General features: G+C 40.8%; 2 protein-coding genes across 2 annotated transcripts in view; one reads left to right on the forward strand and one right to left on the reverse strand.

Annotated features, from left to right (window-relative positions):
* Nucleotides 1-10,054: 10,054 nt before the first annotated feature.
* LOC128584090 (glyceraldehyde-3-phosphate dehydrogenase-like) lies at nt 10,055-11,332 on the reverse strand. Its single transcript, XM_053588959.1, has one exon. The coding sequence runs from the start codon at nt 11,284-11,286 to the stop codon at nt 10,264-10,266; it is 1,023 nt and encodes a 340-aa protein (XP_053444934.1). The 5' UTR covers nt 11,287-11,332; the 3' UTR covers nt 10,055-10,263.
* An 11,870-nt stretch (nt 11,333-23,202) lies between these two features.
* The window catches only part of ACYP2 (acylphosphatase 2), a 191,262-nt gene continuing 189,930 nt past the window's right edge, over nt 23,203-24,534 (forward strand). Inside the window, exon 1 of the mRNA XM_053588960.1 lies at nt 23,203-23,461. Coding sequence (XP_053444935.1) covers nt 23,320-23,461 — 142 coding nt within the window. The 5' untranslated portion in view covers nt 23,203-23,319. The remainder of the gene's footprint in view (nt 23,462-24,534) is intronic.

A 24,534-nucleotide genomic window follows, 5' to 3' on the forward strand; every position in this document is an offset into this window, starting at 1 on the left:
TTCATCCATTGAGATGGACACTTAGGTTGATTCCATATCTTGATTATTGTGATAATACCACAGTGAACATGGGAGTGCAGATATCTCTTTAACATACTGATTTCATATCCTTAGGATATATGCCCAAAGGTGGAATTGCTGGATCGTGTGGTAATTCTATTTTTAATTTTTTGAGAAACCTCCATACTATTTTGCATAATGGCTATTCTAACTTACATTTCTGACAGTGTTCAGAGTTCTTTCTCCACATTCTTGCTAACATTTGTTATCTTTTATCTTTTTGATAATATCCATTCTAACAGGTCTCAGGGGATATCTCACTGTTGGTTTTACTTTGCATTTCCCAGTTCTTCTTCCCTTTTACTTCTCAAACTATCAGCTAAAACTTTAGTTTTAAGTTTTCCAGGTAGATAACATATTCTTTTCTGTAATCACAATTTATTCTTCTTTGTTTTGTCAATGAATTTATTCTAAAGTTGTAAAATATTTCGGTGACATCCGTAGCTTAGTGGGTAAGGTGCTGGCCACATACACTGGGGCTGGTGGGTTTGAACCCAGCCTGGGCCAGATAAAACAACGACAACTGTAACAACAACAACAAATAGCCGGGCATTGTGGGGGGCGCCCATAGTCCCAGCTACGTGGGAGGCTGAGGCAAAAGAATCACTCAAGTCCAAGAGTTTGAGGTTGCTGTGAGCTGTGACACCACAGCAGTCTACCCAGGGTGACAGCTTGAGAGTCTGTCTCAAATAAAATAAAATAAAGTTGTAAAATATAGTAATCAAACATCTATATTATTATGGGTTTTCAGATTTAGTTCACTGTAGAGTCAAAAAATACCCTTTAGCTTCTACTTTATGAGGTCTATGTTAGAATCCTCTTGCCAGTTAAACAATGTTTTTAGTTTTATATTAAAATAGATCCTTCTTTTTTATTCTCCACTAATTTTACAAAATCATGCCACGTTTTAATTTGTTTTATATTAGGTTCATGTTAAGAATGGAATTTGAAATTGTAGTTTGAGTTGACCATTCCAGCCTCAGTCCATTCATAGGGAACCATTTTCTATTTTTTGAACAATAATAGAAGAGAGAAAGTACCTGGTATTTAAAAAAGAAAAAAAACTAAAAATAATCCCTTTGAATGGGAAATGAGGAGGGACTGGTCAACTCAAGCCACATAATAAAATACCTTGAATACCATACCAAGAAATTTGAACTTTGTAGGTCCTATGAAGTTCTTGAGGGTTTTTAAGGAATTCCAGGTACTTGAGCCTTCTTGGAAGTATTCCACCAAGGCGGGGCTGGTCTGCCACGACAGGAGAACTACAGCAGTTAGCAGCTGTGGAGAGTACCATTAGTTGCCCCCATAGTGTTCACTATGTCAGGGAGTTATGTGGAGGCCCCACAGGACTTCCAAAGAACCGATTAGTGGCTCCATGAGTGTGCCACTTTTGTTTATTTTAATCCATCAGCCTCTGCTTGATAGAAAGTGCCACACTGGAAACCTGAAGCTCAATCCTGGGCCCTAGGTAAGAACCCTGATCAACATTGTCATTCTCTAAGACTGCATTTGAATCATCCTTTATTTCGTTTTATTTAAACTGATGGATATTTGAGTAGTTCCAATTCCATTTTTTTACTATAATAGACAACTTTTCAATGATAAATGTTTTATTTATTTTTATTTATTTATATCTTTGCATCCTTATAAGAAAAAATTTCTTACAATGAGTTATAAGAAAAAATTATTTCTTATAACTTAAGAAATAAGTTATTTCTCCTTTCTTATAACTTAAGAAATCCCCTCCCCTACTTGGGAGAAATTTATAACTTAGAAGCTGCTAGGTAAAGCATGTATAATCTCTTTCTCTCCCTCCCTCCTTCCTTCCTTTCTTCCTTCTAATTAGTGGACTTTAGTTCTTAGAGTAGTTTTAGGGTAATAGAAAAACTGAGCAGAAAGTATAGACAGCTCTCATATACACCTCCTCAACCATAGTTTTCCCTATTATTAACATTTTGGATTAGTGTGATACATTTGTGGTTATAATAGATGAATGAATATTGATAAATTATTATAAACTAAAGTCCATAGTTTACATTGGGGTTCATTCTTTGTATTATACAGTTCTATGGCTTATTTTTTTTTTTTTTTGAGACAGAGTCTCACTTTGCCGCCCTTGGTAGAGTGCCTGGGAGTCATAGTTCACAGCAACCTCAAACTCTTGGACTCAAGTGATCCTCTTGCCTCAGCCTCCCAAGTAGCTGGGACTATAGGCACCCATGACAACACCCTGCTATTTTTAGAGACAGGGTCTCTCTCCTGCTCAGAGTGGTCTCTAACTCCTGAGCTCAGGCAATCCACCCACCTTGGCCTCCCAAAGTGCTAGGATTATAGGCGTGAGCCATTGCGCCTGGCAGTTCTATGGCTTTTGACTAACATAATGTCTTGTATTCACCATTATAGTACCATACAGAATAGTTCCCAAAATTCTCTGTGCTCCCCCTATTCATCCTTTCCTCCCCCAAACCTTCAAATATTTTAAGACTTTGAGACCTATAGCCAAACTACTTTATAAAATGTTCGTATCAGAACACCAACAGTGTGTGAGAATACCAACAGTGTGTAAGAATCTCTGTTTTAGCATGTCATCAATAACACTGGGGATTATTATTATTATTATTGTTTTGAGACAGAGCCTCACTCTGTTGCCCCAAGTTAGAGTTGCTCATAGCAACTTCAAACTCCTGGGATCAAGTGATCCTCTTGCCTCAGCCTTTCGAGGAGGGGACTGGGATGACAGGTGCTCACCACAATGCCTGGCTAATTTTTTCTATTTTTAGTAGAGACAGGGGTCTCTCTTGTTCAGGTTTATCTCAAACTCCTGAGCTCAAGCTAACCTCCTGCCTGGGCCTCCCAGGGTTCTAGGACTATAGGCATGCCACCATGTCTGGCTGGGCAGTATTATAATTTTTTCAAATTATTTTAATTTTAAAATTGATATCTCATTTATTTTAGGACAAACACAAATAAAATAACATTGTGTTAAGACGCCACACAATGAGCAGATGACATTGTTACAAGGACAGAGACTTATTAGAAGCTAGCTTATTGGAAACTAGCTTATAGGCTAGCCAAAAAAACAAAAAAAAAAGAAAGAAAGAAAAGAAATGCATCTCACGCTGGCCTCAGGTGTGTTTGATTCAAGAACTCAAATGATGTTAGGGAATGTGCTGTCTCTCATTCCTCTTCTACTGCTGACAGGCTTTCTTAGAAGGAGGGGGTTATGGTTGACAGCTCTAGGCTGATATCCTCTCAGACAAGGAGATCTAGAGGAAAAACAACTTTTCTCTTTGTGATTTAATCCTACATTAATTGAGCTCATTTGAATGCTATGATAGAAACCTAATTTAAGCTGGTTTAAGCAAAGACTGTGAACACATTGGGTCATGTAAATGAACAGTCTGGGGGAGAGTCCTTCCTTCAGGGACCACTAGATCCAGGGGCTCCCACAGTGTCATCAGAACTTGTTTTTTATCTCCCTTCCTCATTAGCTTAATTCTTGGGCAGGCTTTCCCTGCCTGTTGGCAGAATGGTTCCCAGCAGCTCCAGGCGTGAGTGAGCTAGCAGTCTCAGGTGTCTCAAAAGGGGTACATCATTTTGGATGTCTGCAGCAAAAGTTCTGAGGATGACTGTGGTTGGCCTGGCTTCCATACTGTGTTCATCCCTGACGGTCATTGTGGCAGAGGATGACATAATCTGACTAGTTAGGATGGGGTCATGCACCACCCTGCATGAGGGTGGGGGGAGTAATTAGCTCCACCCAAATCAAAAGGGCTGATAGAGGAGGGCGAGGGTTTGTAAAAGACAAAAAAAGAGCGAAGACACTGCACCAGCAAAAAGAATAGAAATCATCTGGGCGAATATTTTATGAGGAGGACCCCCCAGGCAATTGAAGCAGCTTCAAAAATACACTACTGGGACCTGATCAAACTAAAAAGCTTCTGCACAGCCAAGAACACAGTAAGTAAAGCAAGCAAACAGCCCTCAGAGTGGGAGAAGATATTTGCAGGTTATGTCTCCGACAAAGGTTTAACAACCAGAATCCACAGAGAACTCAAATGTATAAGCAAGAAAAGAACAAGTGATTCCATTGCAGGCTGCTCAAGGGACTTGAAGAGAAACTTCTCTGAAGAAGACAGGTGCACGGCCTACAGACATATGAAAAAAATGCTTATCATCCTTAATCATCAGAGAAATGCAAATCAAAACTACTTTGAGATATCATGTAACTCCAATAAGATTAGCCCATATCACAAAATCCCAAGGCTAGAGATGTTGGCATGGATGTGGAGAAAGGGAACACTTCTACACTGCTGGTGGGAATGCAAATTAATACATTCCTTTTGGAAAGATGTTTGGAGAAAACTTAGAGATCTAAAAATAGACCTGCCATTCAATCCTATAATTCCTCTACTACCCTGTTTCCCTGAAAATAAGACATCCTCCAAAAATAAGACCTACTTACAGGAAAGATAAGACGTCCCCTGAAAATAAGACCTAGCGCATCTTTGGGAGCACACACCTTAAAATAAGACACTGTCTTATTTTTGGGGAAACAGGGTAGGTATATACCCAGAAGACCAAAAATCACATTATAACAAAGATATTTGTACTAGAATGTTTATTGCAGCCCAATTCATAATTGCTAAGTCATGGAAGAAGCCCAAGTGCCCATCGACCCACGAATAGATAAATTGTGATATATGTACACCATGGAATATTATTCAGCCTTAAAGAAAGATGGAGACTTTACCTCTTTCATGTTTACGTGGATGGAGCTGGAACATATTCTTCTTAATAAAGTATCTCAAGAAAGGAAGAAGAAGTATCTAATGTACTCAGCCCTACTATGAAACTAATTTATGGCTTTCATATGAAAGCTATAACCCAGTTATAATCTAAGAATATGGGGAAGGGAGAGAAGGAGGGGAGGGAGAGGGGAGGATGGGTGGAGGGTGGGTGATTGGTGGGATTACACCTGCAGTGCATCTTACAAGGGTATATGTGAAACTTAGTAAATGTAGAATGTAATTGTCTCAACATAATAACTAAGAAAATGCCAGGAAGGCTATGTTAACCAGTGTGATGAAAATATGTCAAATGGTCTATAAAACCAGTGTATGGTGCCCCATGATCACATTAATGTACACAGCTATGATTTAATTAAAAAAAAAAAAAGAATAGAAATCTGCAAGTGTCATCAGCTTTCTCACAGCTCCAAAGTGTGGAAGAAAATAATTTTCTGTAAAGAGAAGAGGAGAAGGAAATGCATAGGTAAAAGCAACACATGTCCACTACATCATATTTCAGTTTGCAATTCATTAATTAACATTCCTTCATGTATTTCATGGTCATTGGTATTTGTTCTTTGACTCCTAACAGTTTCTAACAACTCAACTCTGATCTTAATCTTTTTCTATCTCCCTTTGTTCCTTCCTCACTCACTCCCTCCCCCCTGTCCCTCCCTCCTGTGCTGCCTCCTTCCCTTCCCCCATCCTTCCTTCCTTCCCTTTTTTTGTCTGCTGCCTGGGCCACTGAGCTAGAGGGCCGTGGCATCATCACAGCTCACTGCCATATCAACCTGTGAGCTCCAGCGCCCCCTCCCCCGCCCCCACCCCCGGCTATGGATACTTACCACTGCACCTTGATAATTTTTCTATTTTTAGGAGAGACTGGGTCTTGCTCTTGCTTACGCTGGTCTCAAACTCCTGAGCTCAGGTGATCCTCCTGCCTCAGTCTCCAGAGTAGCTGGGACTACAGGTGCACACCACCATGCTAAACAAATTTTTAAATTTTTTGTAGAGACAGGGTTGTGTTGCTCAGACTGATCTGGAACTGCTGGCCTCAAGTGATCCTCCTGCTTCGGCCTCCCAAAGTGCTGGGGTTATAGGTATGAGCCACAGGTTCCAGTCAGTCATTTGTTTCTTAACTTTGTTATGTACTTTTCTACACGAGAATACAATTTTATTTATTTATTTATTTATTATTTTATTTCTGAGACAGAGTCTCACTATATCGCCCTTGGTAGAGTGCTGTGGCATCACAGCTCATAGCAACCTCCAACTCAGGTGATCCTCTTGCCTCAGCCTCCCAAGTGGCTGAGACTACAGGTGCCCACCACAATGCCTGGCTATTTTCTTTCTTTCTTTCTTTTTTTTTTTTTTTGGTAGAGACAGAGTTTCACTTTATCGCCCTTGGTAGTGTGCCATGGCGTCACACAGCTCACAGTAACTTCCAACTCCTGGGCTTAGGCGATTCTCTTGCCTCAGCCTCCCGAGTAGCTGGGACTACAGGCGCCTGCCACAACGCCCGGCTATTTTTTTGTTGTAGTTTGGCCGGGGCTGGGTTTGAACCCGCCACCCTTGGTATATGGGGCTGGCGCCCTGCTCACTGAACCACAGGCGCCGCCCAATGCCTGGCTATTTTCTATTGCAGTTGTCTTTGTTGTTTAGCTGGCCCAGGCTGGGTTCAAACCTGCCACCTTTGGTATATGTGGCTGGTGCTATAATCACTGTGCTACGGGCACTGAGCCATACAATTTTAAATTATACCTAGATCCATACAATAGATTTTATGCTTTTATTCATCCTCAATTTAGCACTAAACAGTTTTATGGCATAGTTACTCTGATTTAACTTCTGTGGTCCAGTTTCCTCATCTGTAAAATGGACCATCTCTTTCCCCTCTATTGTTATAATGTGTTTATGACTATGAATTAAGACTGATTTATTTCAAAGTGCAGACCTCAAGCTAATGGATAGGAAATATCAAGACTAATGCTCTGAGCATTAAATTTCAGAGGCTTTTCAATGATATCCTATAGGGACTAGGGAGGACCATGAATGATTCATTTGCAGCTTGACCTTGCTCTTCTTGCCAAATAGAGCAGAATAAATCCCTTCCCCACTCCTTGCCCCTAGCCAGCCAGGGCATGCAGCAGGCAGGGGAAATGCCTACCGCTACAGAGAACACAGATGCTGGTCAGAACCTGCAGGTTAGAGAGGATACAGGGACAAGCTAAACGAATCAAAGCCAACTCCAGGTTGAGCAAGAACACCAGCAGCCAGCATTTCCCTAACTATAACTGTGGGTTCAGCTGCTGTTGGCAATGAAGAGTTTGATCTTAAAATGAACTTTGAGCAGTTCTAGACATACAGATTAAAACTTTTCTGCATGTAGAATTAGGATTGTGACACAAGATGTAGCCTCATGAAGTCTGGTGTGGGTCAAAAGTGCCTGGACACGTGGATGAAGACCAGCAGTCTTGGAGAACAGAATTGAGATGGAATGAGAAAAGAAATTATTCCTTTGGTTACCGTGAGCAAGGAATTCATAAATTCCTTCATGAGGAAGAACTGGAAATTGTTATCAGAACCCCCCCATTATGTGCCTTTGGTAGTGTATCATATATATATATATATACACACATATATGTATTTTTTTAATTAATGTATAAGTAAAAGAGTGAGCTTAGTCAAACTCTACAAGTCCTTCCAATTCTCTCCATAAAGAATGTTCATAAGCATTATTATACAGGTAATTTTCAAAGTGGTTAGATTATCCAAAACTATTAGATACAAGATTCCGGAAAGGTAAATCAAGATAAACAGTCATCTTGCAGACGATAGTTTTAGTCTTATTTTCATCTGGATATGCTACACTTTATAAAACTCACTTTGAAAAATATAAAGTATTCCATGAAAGTTGTTTATTACAATCCCTCAGATGAATAACTCTCAACCTGACTAAACATTAGACCTACCAGAGAGGCTTTAAAAAAAACGTTGATGTCTGGCCCAGCCTCATATTAATGAAATTAAAATGTCTGGAGGTGGGAGGAATGCTCTTTAAATGAATATATTGTACAACTAGACAAAAGGGGCTGAGAGGGCATTGCATGAAAAGTGAGGTCTGTTAGGTCTTAGAGGATATTTGCATACATAGTATAACATGCCACGCCGAGGCATGGTGCATAAGTCAAGTGATCCCTTTGAAACGTACACAATTTTTGGCATATCATCTAGTTGTTTCTGGAAGGAATTCTTGGGGAAATATTTGGATATTATTTGACTACTATTTTGTTGTAAAGTATTGAGGAAATTTCTGATTTGCAGCTTGGGGTGTAGATTTTGGGCACCCTTCATCAGCTTCCCACTATACTCAGAAACTAGACCCTTTACCAGGCCTGGCATAATGTGGGTTCTCCCTGCCGGGATGGTGCCTTGTTGAATGCCACCTTCGCACAGTTCTGTAATGTTTCAGCCACACTGGGCTTCTTTCAATTTGTCTTCTTTGGGAAACTTGGGCTTTCTCCATGCTATTCCCTCTGCCTGGATTAAGTCCTCCCACCTTTCCTCTCAGCTCATTCTTACCCATATTTCAGACAGCACATCCTCAGAGGGCTTCCCTGATACTCTCTCTGTGCCCTGACCCACTCTGTCTCTAAATATCTACACCTGGTACTCACTAGGCACTCAATAAGCATTTGCTGAAGGCATGAATTAAGGAGCACCTGTAGGTAGTGGGATGCAGTGGAAAGAAATCCGAATTTTACCACAAAACGACAGGTTCTAGATGAGGCTCTATTTCTGGGTGATCTTGGGAACCCCCTTAAATGTCCTAAGATGATTTCTTTGTCTGAAGTAGAGACAGTGGGCTGGCCTGGTAGCTCATGCATATAATCCCAGCACTTTGGTAGGCTGAGATGGGAGGATAGCTTGAGTCCAGATGTTGGAGACCATCCTGGGCAACATGGAAAGACCCTCATTTCCATAAATAAAGTAGCTGGGCATGCTGGAACACATGTAGGAACACACCTGTAGTCCTAGCTACTTGAGAGGTCAAGACAGGAGGCTCCCACCAACCAGCCAGCTGGGAGGTTACAGTTGCAGTGGGCTATGATTATTACACCCCTCTCCTCTAGCCTAAGTGACAGAGAGAAATCCTGTCTCAAAAATATAGATAGTATCTGCCCTTTTTAGTTTGTGGGGTTACTATCAATATCAAATGGGAACTAGTATACAAAAGTGTCTTAATAATCATAAAGTACCATTGCAAATATAAGTTAATATACTATGCACAGACTCAAAAGAAAATCGCATATATCCAATTAGCAAAGTATGTGTTAAGTGCTGAATTGTTGACACTAGACCACATTTATCCTCATTATTGTTAAGATTTTATAGACAAAAATTAAAGAATTCTAGATGATTGGGCGGCGCCTGTGGCTCAGCGGGTATGGGCGCCGGTCCCATATGCCGGAGGTGGCGGGTTCAAACCCAGCCCCGGCCAAATTAAAAAAAAAAAAAAAAAAAGAATTCTAGATGACATCTTTCCATCTTGTAAAAAGTTTTCTATGTCCCGGTGAAAACCATCTTATTTACATAACAAAATGTGTCTAAGACATACGGTCTTTAAAAATGGCTCATTTTAAAGTGTGTAGCATATGAACATACTGTGAATCATAAAGCCTAAGATAGCAGGAGTTCAACTGACATTTATTGAACGTACCTTGTAAATTTTGTTTTTTTTTTATAACATCTATATCTGATAGCAATTCATAGTCTAGATACTTTAAGTCATCTGTTGAGTAAAGAGACCAATAGCACTTAGACTGCATGTCATTTACGGGTTTAACATGTACCTAAAAATGTTTCAGAAGTTTAACATTGGAATGAGAGACAATTTAAGTGACACCATCCTGTCCAAGCTGCCTTGCCTTGGATTGTTGGTAGGTGGCAGCAATAGACCAGAAATTACAGCTTGTTTAACAATCAGAACACTGGAAGGGCTCCTTTTAATGTTATAATTTCATTAATTTTTTTAAAAAATAAAACAGTACATCTGAAAATAAAGTCAATAATAAAAATAAATAAACAGGATATAACTAATACACAGAATATAGATTACCTAAGTCTTTGTCCCCTAATCCCAACAACATTTAGCCTTCAAAAACTCTAGGCTTAGTTTTGTTACCATTCTTTTTTTTTTTTTTTTTGGCTGAATTCAGGGAACTTTATTGATGTTACATGACAAGGTGGGGCTCCTTAGGCCCCTCTTGTTCTTGAGGGGGTCTGGTGTGGAAACTGTCGAGGGGAGATTCTCAGTGAGGTGGGGGACTGAGTAGGCAGGGGCACCCCAGCAGCTAAGGGCCTTTCTCTTCCTCTCATGCTCTGGCTGGGGCTTGTGGTCTGGGGGTTCTTACTCCTTGGAGGCCATGTGGGCCATAAGATCCACCACCCTGTTGCTGTAGCCAAATTCATTATCATACCAGGCAATGAGTTTGACAAAGTGGTCGTTGAGAGCAATGCCAGCCGCAGCATCAAAGGTGGAAGAATGGGTGTCACCGTTGAAGTCAGAGGAGACGACCTGGTGTTCGGTGTAACCCAGGATGCCCTCAAGGGGGCCCTCTGATGCCTGCTTCACCACCTTCTTGATATCATCGTATTTGGCAGCCTTCTCTAGACGGCAGGTGAGATCCACGACCGACACGTTGGCTATGGGTTCCCGGAAGGCCATGCCAGTAAGCTTCCCATTCAGCTCAGGGATGACCTTGCCCACAGCCTTGGCTGCACCAGTTGAGGCAGGGAGGATGTTCTGGAGAGCCCCGCGACCATCACGCCACAACTTCCCAGAGGGGCCATCCACAGTCTTCTGGGTGGCAGTGATGGCATGGACTGTGGTCATGAGTCCCTCCACAATGCCGAAGTTGTCATGGATGACCTTGGCCAAGGGAGCTAAGCAGTTGGTGGTGCAGGAGGCATTTTCGTACTTCTCATGGTTGACAATGCAGAGGCTGTTTTCGTACTTCTCATGGTTCACACCCATCACAAACATGGGGGCATCAGCAGAAGGGGCAGAGATGACGACCCTTTTGGCACCCCCCTGTAGGTGAGCCCCAGCCTTCTCCATGGTGGTGAAGACACCAGTGGACTCCACAACATACTCTGCGCCTGCCTCACCCCATTTGATTTTGGTGGGATCTCGCTCCTGGAAGATGGTTATGGGATTTCCATTGATGACAACCTTCCCGTTCTCAGCCTTGACTGTGCCATGGAATTTGCCATGGGTAAAATCATACTGGAACATGTAGACCATGTAGTTGAGGTCAATGAAGGGGTCATTGATGGCGACAATATCCACTTTGCCAGAGTTAAAAGCAGCCCTGGTGACCAGGCGCCCAATACGACCAAAACCATTTATTCCAACCTTCACTTTCACCATGGTGCCTCGGGGATGCGGCTGGTGCTGCACTAGAAGAAGTGGCTGTCTGACGAGCGGGAGGACCAGAGGGCCTTGTTACCATTCTTAGCTTGTATTTTTTCTTATAATCTTTATTTATTCTTTTTGTAGATACTGAAAATTATAATGCTCCTTTATTGACAGGAAGAGGTGGCATATTTGAACTTTCATTCTGCTTAACCTTTGTTCTCCTATTATGACAATGCCCCAGGCTTTGCATTGGTCAAGTTCAGTTACAGAAAAAATAACCTATTCTACACAGTTTAAGCAGAAATGGATGTAGTATTGTATTAAATAGCTTATGAAGTTGTTGGGAAGGCTAGAGAAGGGGCTCTGGATCACTGGCTTTCAACCTTTGCTCCATATCTCAAGCATCTGGATTGCTTTTTAAGAATATTGATTCTGGAATCCACTACAGACATATGAATCGAAACCTTTGAACATGTGTGTGCATCTAATTAATAAGCTCCCCTGGTGCAGCCAGTGTTGAGAACCACTTTGAGGCTGAGGTTTCAGATCCACTCTCACTGTGGAATTGGGCCATCAAGAGAGCTACTGATTCTGCAATCAGGAAACCTTTTGCTGCATTGGGAAGCTGCCGGATTCATGCCTCCCTGCCTCCTTCAGAAACTTCCATTGTCTGTGAACTTATGCAACCAGAAAGCTGCCACTCCAAGCACCCTGTGTCTTGGTGCCTCAGAAGCCAATGGCAGTCACGGTGGCTTCAGGTACCAATGCCACAAAAGAGCTAAACTCCTCCGTAACACGGAGGAGAACCCGCGGCAGATGGTCTCTGCCTCACTCACGCTCTTCCTCCACGTCTGCCTGGATCATTCTGCTGGTGGAAACTATCACATGAGGAATCTTCATTGCAAAAATGTGTAAGGGTTGTAGCTTTAAACTTCCTAACCTACAGAACAGGAAGGCAAGCTGGAAAGAGATGGGGATGCCCGTGTGTACCAATGCACTGTTCCATCAAGGACGTCGGGAAATAGGTGACATATTTTAAACATTAGAGGACCCTTGGTGTCACGCTAGCCCAGACCTGAGGGTAAATCTTCTTCCTGAGACTTAGGGAGTACATACGTGTGTGTGTGTGTGTGTGTGTGTGTGTGTGTGTGTGTGTGTGTGTGTGTGTGTGTGTGTATGAATTAAGGTGGAATCAGAAAGGATCTTTTCTCCAGACTAGGCTTCTTGCTTCCATAGGAAAAGCAAACCCCATACTGGCTGAAGTTCATACTTGGGGGTATTAGGAAGGGAAGAGCCTATGTTACCTACTTGGTGTCTGGCCATTTCTCCCTTTCCCTATCTTGGTGCTATAGATCAGAGTCTGGCTTTGTTCAAAACCTGGCTTTGCCATGTGTTGCCTCCTTGATATGTCCAAGCAGCAGTCTCTCTGATCAGTAGCCTCCTTACCTAATCTTAACTTTACCCTTCCCTTACTCAGTACTTACAGATGCATATTTCATGCTTTCTAAAGCACTCAGTGCTAATCACAATTCTACTTTCCACACTGTTTTCTTGTTTTTAGATATATTCTTTGCATTTTATATTACTTCTTCCTCCGGAAATGAACCATGTTCCTATAATACATTCTCTTCATTAACAAAGGTTTTAGTGTCTTTAAATATCTATTTGTGCTTCTTTATGCCAGTGAAGTTCTGTTTTAGTGTTTTGCTAGGCAGCTGTTTGGGACTATCTTTGCCTGAGCGTGACTTAGGAATTGACTAAAAATTTAAATTATGTGTCCATGTACTGATGTAGTGATTCTGCTCATGCATTACAATGAGAAATTATTTTGAAATGTTATTATGAAAATATATAACAGGGTATTAAAGTGAACTTTTCAAAAGTAAACTTTTAATTTTAGAACAATTTTAGAATTACAAAATTATTGTGAAAACCGTGGAGTTCCCATATCGATGTCCAGTTTCCCCTATACATGTATTAGTAATATCTTTTCTAAATTTTATTTTTATACATTCTATTATTAATATCTTAATATTCATAAATGGTATACTTGTACCATTATTAATGATAAAGGGTACATTTGTGACAATTAATGAACCAATAGTGATACCTTATTATGAACCAAAGTCCATACTTTATTCAAATTTCCTCTGTTTTTACCTAAAGTTCTCTTTCTGTTCCAGGGTCCCATCAAAGATTCCACATTGCATTTAGTCATCAGGTCTCCTTAGGTTTCTCTTAGGTGCTTTTCAAAGTTCATTTTTGATGACCTTGATAATTTTGAGGATTACTAGTCAGGTATTTTACAGAATGAAAATGAATTCTTTTTAATTTTCTTTTAAAACTTTACATAAACCTTTCAAACATACATCGAATGACAGACTAGTATGATGAATCTCCATGTACCCATGACCAAGCTTGGAAAACTATCACCAATTTGCTAGGTTTATTCTATCTAAACTGTCCTACCCTCCACCCCTGAGGATTTTAAAGCAAGTCCCAAAGATTGTATCATAGCACCCTTACATATTTCAGTATATACCTTTAATAGGAAAAGCCTTTAGAAAATACACCCACAATGCCATTATCACAGGTAACCCAGTTAATGGTGATTTTATAATATTTAATAGTCAGCTCGTGCTCGAATTTCCCCAGTGGTCTCAAACATGTCACATTCAGTTTACACGTTCATATTAGGATCCAGACAGGTTTATATATCAAGTTCCATTGATTTGAAAAAAGTAGATTTTTGTCTCACCTTTCGCTGAGATCTGAGACCAAAAACAAAACCATAGTTATACCTATGTTTGAAGATGAGGTTAGGCTCCCTGTGTTGAGCAAAAGGGGGACTTAAAATGGGTTTAAGAGTCTTAGTCCAACACCCTCCTCAGGCTTTACAGTATTTCTCTGGGGAGAATCACGAAAGTATCTGTGGCTTTTCCTTCCCACCATGGGAGACGAGCAAGGTGTTTGCCCTCATCCCAAGCTCAGCAAGAGGGGCATTAAGAGAACCTCTTTGAGAATCCAGACACTTATCATCATTTGATCTTTGATAAGCCTATCAAAAATATAAATTGAGGGAAAGATTCCCTATTTGACAAATGGTGCTGGGAGAATTGGCTGGCGACTTATAGAAGACTGAAACTGGACCCACACCTTTCACCATGAACAAAAATTGACTCTCCCTGGATAAAAGATTTAAACTTAAGACATGAACCTATAAAGATTCTTGGAGAGAGTGCAGGAGAAACATTTGAAGAAATTGGCCTGGGAGAATACTTTATGAGGAGGACCCCCTGGGCAATTGAAGCAACACCAAAAATACATTACTGGGATCTGATCAAATTAAAAAGCTTCTGTACTGCCAAGAACACAGTAAGTAAAGCAAGCAGACAGCACTCAGAATGGGAGAGGATATTTGCAGGTTATGCTTCTGACAAACGTTTGATAACCAGAATCCACAGAGAACTCAAAGTTATTAATACAAAAAGAGCAAGTAATCCCATTTCATTGTGGGCAAGGGACTTGAACAGCTTCTCTGAAGATGATAGGTGCATGGCCTACAGACACATGAAAAAATGCTCATCATCCTTAATCATCAGAGAAATGCAAATCAAAACCACTTTGAGGTATCATCTAACTCCTGTAAGAGTAGTTCACATAACAAAATCCCTAAACTACAGATGTTGGCATGGATATAGAGAAAAAGGAACACTTCTGTACTGTTGATGGGAGTACAAGCTAATACGTCCTTTTTGGAAAGAAGTATGGAGAATACTTAGGGATCTAAAAGTGACCTGCTGTTTGGTCCTGCAATTCCTCTACTTAGGTGTATATACAAAAGATCAAAAATCACTTCAAACAAAGATATTTTCACCAGATTGTTCATTGCAGCTCAATTTCTTCCAAGTCATGGAAGAAACCCAAGTGCCCATCGACCCATGAATGGATTAATAAATTGTGGTATATGTATACCATGGAATATTATGCAGCCTTAAAAAAGACAGAGACTTTACCTCTTTTACGTTTACATGGATGGAGCTGGAACATATCCTACTTAGTAAAGTATCTCTAGAATGGAAGAAAAATATCCAATGTACTCACTACTACCCTGTTTCCCGAAAATAAGACATCCTCCGAAAATAAGACTTACTTCCAGGAAAGATAAGACGTTCCCTGAAAATAAGACCTAGCGCATCTTTGGGAGCACACCTTAAAATAAGACACTTCTTATTTTCGGGAAAACAGGGTATTATGAAACCAATTTACAATCACTCACACTTTCATGTTAAGAATAGATCATCCGGGCGGCGCCTGTGGCTCAGTGAGTAGGGCGCCGGCCCCATATGCCGAGGGTGGCGGGTTCAGACCCAGCCCCGGCCAAACTGCAACAAAAAAATAGCCGGGCGTTGTGGCGGGCGCCTGTAGTCCCAGCTGCTCGGGAGGCTGAGGCAAGAGAATCACGTAAGCCCAAGAGTTAGAGGTTGCTGTGACCCGTGTGACGCCACGGCACTCTACCCAAGGGCGGTACAGTGAGACTCTGTCTCTACAAAAAAAAAAAAAAAAAAGAATAGATCATCCAACTATGGATGAAGGAAGGAGGAGGGGGAACTGGGAGGGGAGGAAGGAGGTCAGATTGAGGGAGGGTGAATGGTGGGATCACACCTATGGTGCATAATGCAAGGGTACATGTAGGATCTATTAGTATAGAGTATAAAAGTCTTAACACAATAATTAAGTAAACGAGATGATATTTATATTAACCAGTATGACGTAAGCATTCCTAATTCTATATGAAATCAGCACATTGTACCCCATAAATGCATTAATGTATACATTATCTATGTGTTTATGATTTAATAAAATAAAGAAAAGAAAACAGAGAACTTGATGTTTACTCCTTGTGGCCAGAGATAGTTGACCCACACCTGAGAAAGTGAAGAGGAAAGGCTGTGTCTGCAGATGCCTGAATGATGCCTGCCAAGCACCGCAATGAGAGGAATCAGAATTCAGTGACCTTTGTCAATGGTACTGCAGAGATCTGAGTCCCCACAGCTAGATGTGTGGCAGGGAGGGAGCTGGTCCCATGGTTGATTTACAGTGGATCTCACCAAGATGGCCTTTTGCTGGAGGCTGGTCTCTCTCAGCACACAAGAGGTTAGAAGTATACAACCTCCAATTTAATATAGAAGCTGGGGTGGGGCTGTGTTGAGTACAGGCATTGCATATCAAGGAAGCACCAGTCAGGAATTCTTGGTGGAGTAAAGCTGTGAATCTCCTCAATCAGGGATCCTGCAAAAGAACTAATTAGGTTTAAATACTCACCAATCTCAGAGAGTCCAAACTGAATTGAACAAGTACCTATTCCTGTCTGGGTGTGGTGGCTTATGTCTGTAATCCTAGCACTCTGGGAGGCCGAGGTGAGTGGATTGCTTGAGCTCAGGAGTTCAAGACCAGCCTAAGCAAGAGTGAGACCCTGGTCTTTAAAAGAATAGTGGGGTGTTGTGGTGGAAGCCTGAAGTTCCAGCTATTCAGGAAGCTGAGACAAGATCAATGGAGCCCAAGAGTTTGAGATTGCTGTGAGCTATGACGCCACACCACCCCATAGCACTCTACCAGGAGTGACAAAGCAAGATCTATCTCAAAGGAAACACACACACACACACCCCCCACAAAAGAACTCACACTGCCAATTTTCAGCTAGGTAGGGGGAAACTAATGCAAGAAGAGGGATCAGCCATGCCCTCTCCCCACCTTAGTGCACGCAGCATCAAGCTGGGAGAGAGAAGAAGCTTTAAATTACCTGCCCTCCATTTTTAGTATGAAATTGGATTGTGATAAAAAAAAAAATTGGTTCAAACTGGAGGCAGAATCTCAATTTTGGAAAAAAAATGCTTTCCTGATTAAAAGCCTTAACCCATTTTCTGATAAATTGTAATGAGATTAAAGCCTTTTCTGAGAAACCAGCTACTGACTCAGCTAACAGTTTGGTGTCTAATAATTTTGAATACAGTTTAGTAATAATTATCTGACCTTTTAAAATAAAATTTATGAAGCATTCATTCCAAGAATTATTAACTTGGCTTGTTTAGGCCTCTTCCCTTCTGCAAGTTAACGATTTGTATCCTTTGAGGCCTGCTCTTTCAACAAAATGATTATAAAAATATTTCAGGGATAGAAATATGTTGATGGTTTATGTAAATTTGGTTCTTGAAGCAATTATATCTTTTTTTTAAAATTAAATCATAGCTGTGTACATTAATGCAATCATGGAGTGCAATGTGCTGGTTTTATATACATTTTGAAATACTTTCATCAAACTGGTTAACATAGCCTTTACCGCATTTTCTTAGTTACTGTGTTAAGACATTTATATTCTGGGAGGAGCCTGTGGCTCAGTCTGTAGGGCGCCAGCCTCATATACCGAGGGTGGCGGGTTCAAGCCCAGCCCTGGCCAAATTGCAACAAAAAATAGCCAGGTGTTGTGGTGGGCACCTGTAGTCCCTGCTACTCAGGAGGCTGAGGCCAGAGAATCGCCTAAGCCCAGGAGTTGGAGGTTGTTGTGAGCTGTGACGCCACTACACTCTACTGAGGGCAATGAAGTGAGACTCTGTCTCTCTCTAAAAAAAAAAAAAAAAAGACATTTATATTCTACACTTAGTAGATTTAACATGTACCCTTGTAAAATGCACCATAGGTGTGGTACCACCAATTACCCTCCCTCCACCCATCCTCTCCCCTCCCCCTCCTCTTTCCCCTTCATCTTGGGCTGTAGTTGGGTTATAGCATTCATATGCAAGTGTGGGTGTTTATAAATTGGTTTCACAGTAGGGCTAAGTACATTGGATACTTTTTCTTCCATTCTTGAGATACTTTACTAAGAAGAATATGTTCCAGCTCCATCCATGTAAACATAAAAGAGGTAAAGTTTCCATCATTTTTTAAGACTGCGTAATATTCCATGGTGTACATATACTGCAATTTATTAATCTATTCATGAGTCGATGGGCACTTGGGTTTCTTCCATGACTTAAGCAATTATGAATTGGACTGCAATAAACATTCTGGTGCACATATCTTTATTATAAAGTGATTTTTGGTCTTCTGGATATTTACCTAGTAGAGAAATTAAAGGATCGAATGGCAGGTCTATTTTTAGATTCCAAAATGATCTCCAAACGCCTTTCCAGAAGAAACGTATTAGTTTGCATTCCCACCAGCACTGCAGAAGTGTTCCCTTTTCTCCAAGTCCATGCCAACATCTCTGGTCTTGGGATTTTGTGATATGGGCTAATCTTACTGGAGTTAGATGATATCTCAAAGTAGTTTTGATTTGCATTTCTCTGATGACTAAGGATGATGAGCATTATTTCATGTGTCTGTAGGCTGTGCACTTGTCTTCTTCAGAGAAGTTTCTCTTCAAGTCCTTTGCCCAGCCTGCGATGGGATCACTTGTTCTTTTCTTGCTAATATGTTTGAGTTCTCTGTGGATTCTGGTTATTAAACCTTTGTCAGAAGCATAACCTGCAAGTATCTTCTCCCATTCTGAGGACTGTCTGCTTGTTTACATACTGTGTTCTTGGTTGTGCAGAAGCTTTTTACTTTGATCAAATCCCAGTAATGTATTTTTGATGCTGCTTCAATTGCCCAGAGGGTCCTCCTCATAAAGTATTCTCCCAGGCCAATTTCTTCAAGTGTTTCTCCTGCACTCTCTCCAAGAATCTGTATAGTTTCATGTCTTAAGTTTAAATCTTTTATCCGGTGAGAGTCAATCTTTGTTCATGGTGAAAGGTGTGGGTCCAGTTTCAGTCTTCTACACGTGGCCAGCCAGTTCACCCAGCACCATTTGTTAAACAGAGACTCTTTCACCCACTGAATGTTCTTGATTTGCTTATCTAAGAAGATCAAATGACAGCAAGTAGCTGCTTCTCTTGGAAACATTTATACCTTAATACCAAATTGCTAAGAAATCACTTTAGTAATCACTTTCAACTTACCCTTTATGGTGATGAATTAGAGATTTAAGGTGGTATCTCCTCAGTTCAAAGGCCAGTTGGACCCAGAGACTGTATGGTCCATCCCCATTTCACAGGTTCTAGTGCCTGGTCATCTTTTACACCTATATCACGTAGGAAGGATTTTCTTTTTCTATGTATTACTGAAACATGACCCTATATCACAAATTGTTTTCAATGGTTTAAGAAAGGGAATTAGTAGGTTTTGAATTCAGCTAGCAGCAACACAGAAGCTAGTTATTCCAAAGCTCTTGCTTAGGTCAAAAACCAAAACTTTTCATATAACTCAACCATGCATTATCTGTGAGAAGTCTGCATACATTTGTTTGCATAAAAAGATAAATAATGATACACTCATACAGTGTGGGTAGTTGTATATTTAAACTGGTACGATCCTTTGAAAAACAATTTGGCAATATGTATCATGCAGGCTTGGCGTCTGTAGCACAGTGGTTATGGCGCCAGGCACATACACCGAGGGTGGAGGGTTTGAACCTGGCCCGGGCCAGCTAAACAATGTCAACTGCAACAAAAAATAGCCGGGCATTATGATGGGCACCTATAGTCCCAGCTACTTGAGAGGCTGAGGCAAGAGAATCGCTTAAGCCCAAGAGTTTAAGGTTGCTGTGAGCTGTGACGCTATGGCACTCTACTAAGGGTGACATAATGAGACTCTGTCTCAAAAAAAAAAAAAAAATATATATATATATAAATATATATATGGGAAGAAAGCTACCTACATGTGTATTTCCTTTACTACACACACATACACACACATACCTATATAATTTTATTTTATTTTTTGAGGTGGAGTCTTATTCTGTTGCCCTGGATAGAGGGCCATGGTGTCTTCATAGCTCACAGCAACCTCAAACTCTTGGGGTTAAGCAATCCTCTTGCCTCAGTCTCCTGAGTAGCACCTGTAGGTGCCCACCACAATGCCTGATTTGTTTTTCTTTTTTCTTTTTCAGTTTTTGGCCGGGGCTGGGTTTGAACCCACCACCTCTGGCATATGGGGCCCGCGCCCTACTCCTTTGAGCCACAGACACTGCCCTTGTTTTTCGATTTTTAGTAGAGACGGGGTCTCACTATTGCTCTGGTTGATCTTGAACTTCTGAGATCACCTTGGTCTCCCAGAGTGCTTGGATTACAGGTGTGAACTATTGCACCCAGCTCACAATATTTTTTTTATTGTAACAAAAAACTGAGAAACAGCCTAAATGTATAACAACAAGGACTTAGTAGGTAAATGTATGGTTATATCTACCAATATCATGAAATTATTAAAAGATTCATTGGAAAGACTACGACATGGAAAAGAAAAGTTGATTTCATACTGTAACAACTTAAAACATACTGTACATATAAAAAGAATAAACAAAAATGATAATATTTGTGTTAAGATTCTGAATAATTTTAAAATTATGTTTTCAAAATTTCTCTAAACGTTTCTGTTATTTAATGTGAGCTTAAATATTAGAAACATTTGCTTAAAATTTCTGAAGTCTTAGAAATTTTATTGGCAATCCATGCTGAAATGGTACATAAAAATTTCCATTTGCTTATGTTCTACTGTTGGCAGACAGTACATCTTTCAGCTAAGCAAATGTCAATTGTTGCTATAGCACTTCTAAAATTAAAATAAAGCCACATAATAATTGGCAGGGGTACTCTTAGGTAAATGTCGAGAAAAGTCAAAGGTTGATTAAGAAAATGAAAATGTCTACCTTCCCAATCAGTGACAGGATGTAGGTTGAGATCCTTTGAGATCCTACTACTGTTGTCAGACAAAGTGGGTCTGGCTGCCTGTCACTGTCAGCCAAATGCAGAGATGGGGATCAGGTCCAACGAGCTTTATTATCAGAAGGCCACCAATTCTGGAGAACAGTGAGAATAGCCTCTCCAAGACTGTTCTGCCCTTTTATTTCCTTTTATACATTAAAGTTGAAGCAAAAGCCATGTTAACCCTTATCTTAAACAACAACAATTGAGGCTTATCTTAAATAAAAATAATTAGCATAACCCATGACCCACAATAAATAATAATTGGTATAACCCATGACCCAAAACAATATTTCTAATTCAAAAGTTACTCTTCTAAATCAATCACCTCAGGCTACTCAAGATATACACTTTAGGTTAAAGCTGAATTTACAAAACAACAAGGATGGAAAACGTAAGTTAAAGGTCAAATAGGACCTGAATTGACCAGACCACCAGCCATGTAGTGGTGGCCCTAGTCTGACTGACTCCATCTTATTCTCACCCCTTAGAAGACAAAGAACAGTTGTACGTTCATATCCACAGGGGAATTTGTTCCAAGACTCCCCAAGACCTCCAATAAACCCATGCACGTTCTCCCATAAACTTTAAATCTCTACTTATAACACCTATTTCAATGTAAATGCCATTACAATAGCTGTTATACTATATTGTTCAGAGAATAATAAGAAAAAAATCTATACATGTTCAGTAAAGAATATAGTTTAGTAAAAAAATATTTTCCATCTGTGGTTGGTTGAATCCATGGATGCAGAACCCATAGATATAGAGATTGATTGTACTAGTGGGGAAGACATACTACATAAGTAAGATGAAATCTGGTAAGCACTTGCAAAGACAACTGAGAAGGTTACAGGAAGATTTTGGAGAGGGAAGAGGTATTGCAGATAAAGTAGACCCAAGAGCAAAGGTTCTTTATATTTTGTATTGTTTCTAGAGTCTGCATGAAACCTGAAATAAACCAAGACCTTCACTACATGAAACTATCCAGATGGTACCTCCAGAATATATTTTACTTTAAAGGTCATTTAACGACATTCTAACAAAGTTTTAGATGATTTTTGGTGTTTCCCTAATAGAATTGGCACATAATATTAAATCAGACTGCAGTGGATTATTTTAACTACATGGCCAGATGTAGAGAAATATGTAAAGGTATCCAGGCCAACAAACAAATTGAGAAATGCAAATTTTCAAGTCAAAGGACTGGGAATTTCAAGTCAAAGGACTGGGAATTTTAGAAGCCAGCAGATTATCAATAGCCATATCCAGGTGCTTTGGAGTGGTGGCATTTTTTAAATACAAAACCTTATAATAGCTCACCAGGAAATAAAATTCTTCCTTAACCCTCTAGATAATTGGGATGTTTATCAATGATCAAGACCATTAAAAACCCGGTATGACTGAACAGCTGACAAGATTGACTACAATCTTTTGGTCCCAGTGTCCACTAGCATAAAAAGTGTGTATTTTTTTTAAAGTTTCTTGTCCCAGAAAATATCACAATCCATTTAGAATACGGATTCAAGCCCAAAGCCTTTCTGACTCTACAGAAGAGCTGAAGAGGATGCAGACCTCATTTTAAAAGTTGGCTCAAAATCATTAGATAGATTTGGCAGACGCCTAAACATTTCACAGTTAACTCGTTAACCCTCAGCCACCACGCTAGTAGACCATTTATTTCAAAATCAAACCTTGCCAGGATGGAAAGGGGCAGTAGGGATAGTGAAGATGGGTTGGAAACGGGGAATGTTGGTCAAAGGATGCAAGTTTCAGTTAGGCAGTTCTGGAGATTTATTGCACAGCATGGTGACTATAATTAACAATGGATACTTAGAAATTCTGAGCTCTTAAATGTTTCCTCCATTAAATAAAGTGTTAAGTATATGAGATGAGAGATACGTTCATTTACATGACTTAATTATTTCATAATGTATACCTGTATCAAAGCATCACCTTGTACACCAAAAATATATACAATTTTTATTTGTCAAATATACACCTGCGATGTGTGTGGAGTAAGCAATAATCTTTGGGGCTGAGCATCCAACTTTTATTTAAACACCGAGAATTAAATCTCAGGGAGCGCGCGCAGAGGGCGCATCCTCCCCACTCTGGGACGGAGGCCTCGGAGGCCGCAGCAGACGTCCCTCCCCGACCCGCTGTCTCATTTGCCGCTACCGACGCGTGACCCTGGCGCGCTCCGGTCCCGGCCCGGTGACCGGTGCAAGCTGCGCCAGGCGCGCCCATGTGCCCCCTCCCTCTGGCGGCCGCCGCAGTCGCCGTGCCCCGAACCCCGCTCCGGCTCCTCCGCAGAGGGCTCGCCGCCGCCATGTCGACCGCCGGGCGGCTCATAACCGTGGACTATGAAGTGTTCGGGCGAGTCCAGGGTAGGGGACCCCTCTAGAGTGGGAGATCAGAAAGGTTACGGTTGGAAGGGGATAGAGAGGCGCCAGCAGCGCCTCCCATCTGAAGGACGCCCTTTCCCGCAGGGCGGGGACTTCCGCTCCGCCATGACACAGCAGCGGCTGCTGCGAGGAGGCGAAGTGCGCATGCGTCAGAGGACAGGGGTGGGCGGGGGAAAAAGGGGAGAAGGGAGGGGGGCGGAGGGTAAATGGGGGGATTAGGATTAAAGAGGGCGGTTGTGGGGGTGCGGCAGTACCCGGTGTATAGGGAAAGGTTTGAGTTGGGTGTGTAAAGAGGGGGTTCCTTTCTTGCCGCTGAAACTTCCTGGGCTTGACTGGAGTTTGACATCTAGATGACGTTTGAAGCTCTGTCAGAGGTCAGAGAGGTCAAACTTTTTTTAAAAAAGCCCCTGTTTAGCTCTTAAAATAATTAAGTTGTTAGCTAATTTTTGTTTTATCAGAAGTTTAAATGGTTGCGTTGGATGTAATGGCTGGCTTATTGTAAATATCGATACTTGAAAATGTTAAATCACTGAATTTTATCCAATGGAACACAAAATTGCAGTAGTTTAGTATCCACCATCGTTGATTTAAAATAAAGCATTTTAGCATTGGGAAATTTTACATCGTCCTTCTTTTCCTCTTAGAATTTAATATTTATTCCACTTCTCCCACAGACTTTTATCCCATTGTTGTGCTTGAGAGTTTCATATTGCTCACCTTATCCTTGCAATTTGTGGGTGTGTATATTTACGTGCATATAAATGTCATGTCTTTTCTTAATTTCCTTTGATAATAAGACTTTTTTATGTTAATCAGTTTGATTTATGATAATAAGACTCTTGAGTATTGTTTTCTTCCTTCTGGGTTGAGTTACTATTGAGATGATTTTTAGGACACAATTGATGAAAATGTCATAAATATATTCAAAAGTATGATATTATTAAATTAAGGTAAATTTGTATTAGAAATTTATTTCTTACTTAGAAAGCTGGTTTTGGGCGGTGCCTGTGGCTCAGTGAGCAGGGCGCCAGCCCCGTATTCCCAGGGTGGCTGGT

This window comes from Nycticebus coucang, chromosome 4 (assembly GCF_027406575.1).
Source record: "Nycticebus coucang isolate mNycCou1 chromosome 4, mNycCou1.pri, whole genome shotgun sequence".
Taxonomy (NCBI): Eukaryota; Metazoa; Chordata; class Mammalia; order Primates; family Lorisidae; genus Nycticebus; species Nycticebus coucang.